Consider the following 7,598-nt stretch of genomic DNA (forward strand, 5'->3'; position numbering starts at 1 on the left):
TCTCATAGCAGTCCAAGATGATACAAATATATGCATAATGAAATATATATTACTATACACATATATTTAAAAGGACAACAAATAGCAGTTGTAGTGCATGTAGTTTTTAAAAGACCTGATATCAGGAAATTATTCACAAGACGTTTTACCGTGAGCTGCAATCATTATCTCTTTGACCCTCCTGTACTGGCTTAGCAATAGTGTTAACTCCTCTATTCGACGGTCCTGTGAAAAGCATTAAATAAAATATTTAAAATCCTACATTTTTAACCTGCAGAAACACTGTATTACACATTCATTTCTGTGATTTTGGCCTGCGTTTCCAGAAAGCAGGATCAGGTCTCTCACATGCCTTGTAAAGAACATTTCTCGGCTTTTATTTGCCGTCGTACATAATATTTGCTGGACAGTGTGAAATTACGGATATAAGGAAACCTGAGGAGTTTGACATTACTAGTAAATTAGTTATTTACAGAAGCATAATTTGGAACTCTGCTTTCACTTCTAAGAGTCAAAGAAATATTCTGGAGTTGAACCTCAACTGCCTGAAGTGGGCAGTGTTTGTTTTTTGTTAGCATCATACCTATATTCATAAAGTAAATCATGTTTATGTTTTGTATAGTTTAACAATCTAGTCATGTTCTTTAATCCTCTCTTGTAGGATGTTCTGCATTCCCACATCTACCCTTACTCCAGTTTTGAACACATCTTTTTGAACTTAGGCAGTCAAACCTGTACAGAACCAAAGAAATGAGGTCTCATGAATGTCTGATGCATTATCCGACTCCACTCTTTCTCCAATACCTAATGCTTTCCTATTATGTACGGAAAGCATCTTGATTCATGTATTCAGGGAGTGCACTTGCCTTTTGCACAGATGCAACATAGCGATGGGTAGTAATCATTATTTAATTGATTAGATCTGTCATTTCTCTCATTTCTATATATGATTTTGTGTCCCCGATAATAAATTCTTGCTATCTGTCACTAAGTGTGTGATCTTGCAGTTTGCACACTTACAGTTTGTCCTGTTTCTTTGACCGCTGTTCTAAACCATTCCTGTGCAATAATCTTGCCCAGTGCTGTGACTACAGAGCACTGAATGCAAACCCAAGCAAGTAATAAATAACTAGTTTTCACAAGCGGGTGTCAGGAAAACCGCAGAAGCAGAGAAGTGGACATTGGGAAAAAAAAACCCAAAACCTTCCAGGGAAGTTGGAATGTATTTAAGTGATTAGCTGATACTGAGCTGCTGCACTGCCATAGCTAGGTCAGTGTCAGAGATATTTCAATTAAAATCTGCTCCAGTACTCATGTGCTACTTTACAGTTACACCAGATATCAACTGAGTTGTAGGAGTAACTGCACAGAAACCAGACCTTAACCACATTACAGAATGGTAGATGATGCTGATCCTCTCTTCACACCTCAGCAAGTATACACAGGACAAAAGAGGCCTAAACCAGATACCCAGTTATCCCAGCTACAGATAGAAGCAATAGGTTCTTCTTCATAGCAAAGAACTGAGACTAACATACCTAGTTTTTTAAAAAAGAAATATGTGCACCACTTACTAGCAACTTAGTTGAGCACTTTCTGTCCTAAATGACACAAGGAATACTTAGAGTTATCCCAAAAGCTATTTAGAGCTATTTTCTCTCAGGAAGAATATTTTATTTTGCAATATTATTGAAGGTGAACAGTTCTACATTAAACATTTAAGAAGCTGTGGGTCAACCATCAGTCCACTAGTTTAAACACTACAGTTTCCAAGGAAATAACCCTCCTTTCCCTGTGAGTATATCCAGATATTAGGACATAAGCAACAATATTTCGTGTTCCCTTCAAATGTAAAAATCTTATGCAGACTTGGAATAATTTTGGCAAGAGATAATGCCACGTCTTTTATTTTCCAGATGTAAATTTTGGCTTTTTGATTTTTTAAGAATTAAATGTTGTTATGAGTCACATTAACGTTCTCCAGAATTAACATTGCCCTGTCCAGATTCCTCACTTAATAAAGGAAGTTTTTAGGGATGTATATTATTGTCTATTTGATCGTATACGAGTGTGTCACCATGAAGGAAAATCCTATGGCCTGGTTTATTACCATAAAACAAGAATTACAATTTTCTCAAGAATTAATCCCCCTCAACCCCACCCTCCACCCCCTCCAAAAATAAGGAACAATTTAGGTAGTAAGTCAATGGCATCTGAAGGTGGAGATTCAACATCCTCCAAGACTAAGCCCTAAATCCTGCACTTGAATTTTCCAATTGACAGGCAAACACCATACAGATGGTAAGAGACAAAAAACATATTTACCATTTAAATGAGTTTAATTTCACTCCTCTTCTACTTTAGTACTCCTTTTTTTTTTTTTTTTTACCCTTGTCTCTTTAAATCCTGGTCCCTTTCTCCCAAAATTTGAGTCTGATTCAAAGGCCACTTTGACTTTCTTTTAATATCACAATCTAAACTGGGGATGTTGATGCACTTCAGATTAGGTTGGAAGATGAAAAGCTGCCAGAGATGACCAAACCTTAGTGATCTTTTCAATAGCAGAAACCAGGAGATTCTGCTCATTACAGCCTTGGCTTTCTACTCCCCTCTGGAATCTAATGGGCCTCCCAAGTTCTGCAGGCAGGTTAGCAAGGTCAGCCACAATTTCTATTTAAAAAAATCAACCTTCTGTCACAATCTCATGGGATAATCCAAAAATCAGGGCAATACCACGCTTACAGCAAGCAGGTTATTCAGATCATTATAGAGATTCAAAACCATCATTTCATTCTTATGTAGAACAAGGATTATTTTCTCACCTTTTCTTCATTTGCAGCCAATAACGATTCCATTCCTATCTTCAACCGTTGAACTTCTTGATCTAGAAATGTTTTTAAAATGTTATAAGGAAATTACACTTGCTATATTTAGTGTAAACAATGTATGTTTTGTGATAGTCTCCCTATGTTCTTATGAGTAACCAAAACCATGTCAGTGGCATGGCAAATGCACTGTTAAACTACATGTAACTTAGAGCCTTTCAAAAGCTGAACTATTAAAAGCATCGCACAACACAGACATGCTGGTTTTGCTTATAAAAGGCTACATAATGTTATTTTATACTCTAAAAGTCAAGTAATAAAAAAAAGAAACATTGAAGCTTATTTTGCAAAAGTTGAGAGTGCGTTTTCAGTTATACATTTAAGGAAATAATTTCAAGTATGATTGAAAATTAATTATATTCCATCTGGGAAAAATATTCGGCAGCTTATGACAAGTAGCTCAAAGACATTCATGAAACTTGGAAATGAAAAATAACAAAAACTACTTTGATACGAGGAAAATTTGTAAATTTTTTTTTTCCCTTAAAACATTTCAGTATGAATAACTGAGTTAAAATCTACATCAAGAGCTAATAAAGAATTGCCTCACACACAATTTAGTGTTACAAGATAGAGGTTATTCAGGAATGTTATAGTCAAAAACAATTAAAACACACTCTCTGAAAATTTATGAGGTTGTTAATCACGTCATCCTAACTTTGCTGAACCAAATCTTTCATTTCTTCTCTACACACTATTCCTAGCAAGTCCTCAAGTATCAACCTATACTAAATAAACTCTACATGATGGAGACAGAACCTGAAATAGTTTATCTGCTGTAACTGCCACCCAAGGAATTCATGATTTGACATTAAAACAGACCCCCTTGTTTCACAAAAGACTATGAAAACCAGATGTGGCAGGCATGAAGTGAGAGAGAAGAAAGAAAATCAATACTGTTAAAGAACATCTTTAAAAAAATGTTTTACAACTAAATGTTGAACATACAATGTCATATCTAGACTACTGGCAAAACCTGTAACTAGTTTTTCTTGTAGTGATTCTGAAAAATACACACCTTGTAATGATAAAGTTTTAAAACACATAAATGAACTTTGCAAACATTTCTCTTGCAAAAGAGAACACTTAGTAACACAAGCCATGCACAGACACAGCCAAATCAAAAACAAGCCAGCAGACAGTGGGCAAGCAATTGGAAGATTTTTAAAAAGCCATTAAAAAAAAATCACAGTCCTACTAATTTCTTTATAAATATTAGACTTCAAAAAGAACTGGTGTCAAGGTATTTTTAAGCACATTAAAGCAAACTTTACTTACAATATTTATAACAACATCAAGTATGGAAACATTTTTATTCAGACTGTTTTTTTTAGTTTAGTGCACTGATTAAAAAAAAGCCCAAATCCTTCCCCTCCAAGGAAGGAGGCTTTCAGTTAAAGCCATCTTTCCAGATATTATATGGGTTTTACATATGTACAAATAAAAAGAGGTAAAGGTTAAGTTTTGCCTCTGTTAACCTTGACAATGTCCCTTTGAAGTCCAACTATCTGATTTGTAAACCTCTGATTTTTTTTTCTGAAGTGAAATCTTACGAAACAGGGCAAGTAGCTGTCTGCTCGCTGTAAGCAGTGAAAGCAATGTCTCATGTATATTACAATTAGACAGCCAAATCTAAACAAACATTGAATTATTCCTGCAGAATGCATTTAAGTTATAATTTGTGTGAAAGGAACAGTGAGATAAAGCCAAAAGTGAATTGCAAGGCTTACGTTTTTCTTTTAGCCTTCTCCTATAAACTTCCTCTACGATGGTAAATGGTGAGAGTCAAGTAAAGTATGTAGAAAAAGCACATATTAGATAAATTTTGCAGTTTAATTAGAATATGCATTCTAGCATACTACATTATTTTCCAACTTTATTTGAGAAGACCATCTAAAAATCTGATAAATCAGTAATTTTTTTGCAGAAGAATTATTACTGCTGCATACTGTTTCCATTCAAATATAGTCTAAGTGGTTTCCTTAAATGTAGCCTAAAGAATCTGTACAGGGTTCGATTCTCCTCCCGCTGGAATCGAGGACAGTTTCACCCATCTTCAGCATGAACAGGAACAGACACACTACTAGAAGCTGAAAGTTGCTGAGCTCTTTATTTATTGTCATACCACTATCTTTCCCTTGGAATATCATAAGTTATTTGGGAATCTCATAGAAAATACAAGATTCTATTAGTAGAAGAGTTCCTCTACAAAACACTGCTGTTAGACAAACTAATTTTCTAGTTAGACATGCAGTTCTCTACATGCACAAGCTCTGCAGCTGAGTGAAATCAGCACCAAGTATATGTTAAGTCACTTATTTGGAATAAACAACAGTCAAAATACAGAATCTTCTAGAAAAGACACATCTGCATTAATTCCTGTAAGGAGATTCTTGGTAAGCCCTGAGAAAGAGGTAGTACCGCACCCAAAAAGTCACATCTCAACAAGGGCACTCTTCAGAAGCGTTAGTTAACACCCACAAAAGAAGTTAGTGCAGCTAAGCTGATGCATTGTGGTCAACTACATACAAATACTCCTCCACGGATAAGTGTCAGTATTATAGAAGAAAAAGGTCACTAATATCATATTGCTCACAGCCCAGCAATTGACAGAAGCTCTAGGGGAGTCAATATTTCAGAGAACTGTGACATGACCGGTTGAGACCAAAGGCTAAACAAACTGGTTTATTTGCCATTGACCTGTATCAACAGTGCAGATTTAAAACAGCAACCTACAATATCATAGAAACATAGAACAGCCCAGGCTGGAAGAGACCTTGAAAGACCATCTGGTCCAACCTTTCATAGGAGAGGGAGCCTAAATCAGATATAGTCCTGAAGAAAGGAAAGATGCAAAACAATGACTATGTTTTAGAATGTTCGGACATTTAAACATTACGCTTAGCTGTGACTTTTTTCTTTTCTTAAAAAATGGAAACTGCAAAGATTTTTCAAAGAAATTTTGAGGGTATGTATAAAAAAATATATTCCCACTGAACTAAAATGACTCTTTCAAATTATAAATAAAATTCCAGTAGAAAAATTTCCAGTACCCTTAGGAAACTTATTGCAATTTGTGCTGGCTCTAGATTGGGAAAGAATTTCACACATTAAAGGCCTCTAGTCTACCAGAAGACGAAATAAATTTGCACCATTTTTCCTCCCAAAATAAATTCTAGAAGTCCATTCCTACATCTCTTTGTATTCCTTTGAAATACTGAGCCAAGCTGGTACCAAAGTGAAGTTAAAGTAGGGTTTTGGATTTTTAATTTTAATTCCCCTCCTCTTACCTCTTTCTGCCACTTCACTATGTGATGAGGTCCTAGATAGCTGACTTTGTAACCGTTCTATTTCTGCATCTTTGAGAGCTAATTGCTCTTGAAGCTGGGCTATCTCAGCCTGAAAGAGAGTACAACAAATTCAGAATAACATCGTCACCGATTCTCTGATTCTTTCCCCATGAACTAGAAGAATTCTAAGCGTAACGCTTTACTTCGACTGATGTCCTGTTCCCAACTCAGGACATTTCATAAACACTATAACAACCTTACATATTTCATGATGTTACTATCCTATTCCTTTTACAGAAGCTCACTTTTTCCAATGTAATTAGCTCTCAGAGAAGAGAGATTTACAGAAAGGTAAAATTTTCACGGATTCATGTAGGTAAAAAAACCTCTGGAAAGTTCTCAGTGCTACAATACTGGTCATATGACTATTACAGGGTAACTCCTGACTTTTGCATGAAGACCCCTAAAAGATCACGAAATTTTTTTTATCCTAGTTACTACTTATTAATGTAACTGAGAATCTATTAATGCTGAGCCCTTTTCTCAGCAGCACGACAAAACCGTTGTTCCTCACATCAGATACTACAGCAATAGGCTAGAAGCAAAGCACGGCTTGGGAAACAACCACATATATGCAACAAAATATCAGTGGTTCATTTACAATTACTGCAACTTGTGCTGCCACTAGATTGGGATAGAATATCACACATTAAAGACCTCAACAATACAGAGGGAAAAGAATTCTATGATTGTCCAGCTTGAAATACAGCGACGCTCATCTCTTTTTCCCGTTTATGAGAAAAACTGTCAACAGCATACTTTACTAAGCCAGTAGCTTAATTCAGATTTTCTTCAGCAGCCTTAAAGCCTTTATATATCAATATTCTGCATTTCCCCCAGCAAAAGCATACCAAACCTCCTTGCAGTTAAAGAAAAAAAGAAAAAAAATGAAACAACAACAAAAAAAATCACTAATGTGACCAGTTTCTCAGAATACTAAAATAAAGCAGGAAAAAATGCAAAACACCAAACAATATTATCCGAACAGGGAAAAACATGGACTAATTTACTCTAATACACAAACTTATTTTCACCAGGAAGCAAGCAGCTGGATGGCAGCAAAAGATCACCACTCTGCCTGCAATTCCATATGGAATAGAAGAATCTGCCTTGTTGCATCTCTGAAGGGCTCCTACACTTCCCAGTGACTAATATGCTTTTTATATCCAGCCACGGAAATATTCCCATTTCTCATCTAAGAAGCTGCAGCCACAGCAAGACAAAAGCTGCAGACCTCTTAATACCAGATTTGGATTTGCCTCCCCTGGTCCATTTGATCTCATAGCTCTTTTAAATGCCGTTTTCCTTTAAGGTCTCATTCCTGTCATCTCTGCAATTATTTTTCTTCTTCCTCTCTCTTTCC

The 7,598-nt window shown here is 35.8% G+C and overlaps 1 protein-coding gene across 1 annotated transcript in view; it reads right to left on the minus strand.

Annotated features, from left to right (window-relative positions):
- The window catches only part of PPFIBP2 (PTPRF interacting protein, binding protein 2 (liprin beta 2)), a 111,930-nt gene that overhangs the window by 20,365 nt on the left and 83,967 nt on the right, over positions 1 to 7,598 (minus strand). Inside the window, exons 10-12 of the mRNA XM_009334494.1 lie at positions 6,176 to 6,284; positions 2,823 to 2,884; positions 150 to 225 (exon numbers count right to left, since the gene is read on the minus strand). Of these exons, the coding sequence (XP_009332769.1) occupies positions 150 to 225; positions 2,823 to 2,884; positions 6,176 to 6,284 (247 nt within the window). The remainder of the gene's footprint in view (positions 1 to 149; positions 226 to 2,822; positions 2,885 to 6,175; positions 6,285 to 7,598) is intronic.

The sequence above is a fragment of the Pygoscelis adeliae genome, unplaced genomic scaffold (genome assembly GCF_000699105.1).
Source record: "Pygoscelis adeliae isolate BGI_AS28 unplaced genomic scaffold, ASM69910v1 Scaffold171, whole genome shotgun sequence".
In the NCBI taxonomy this organism is placed as follows: Eukaryota; Metazoa; Chordata; class Aves; order Sphenisciformes; family Spheniscidae; genus Pygoscelis; species Pygoscelis adeliae.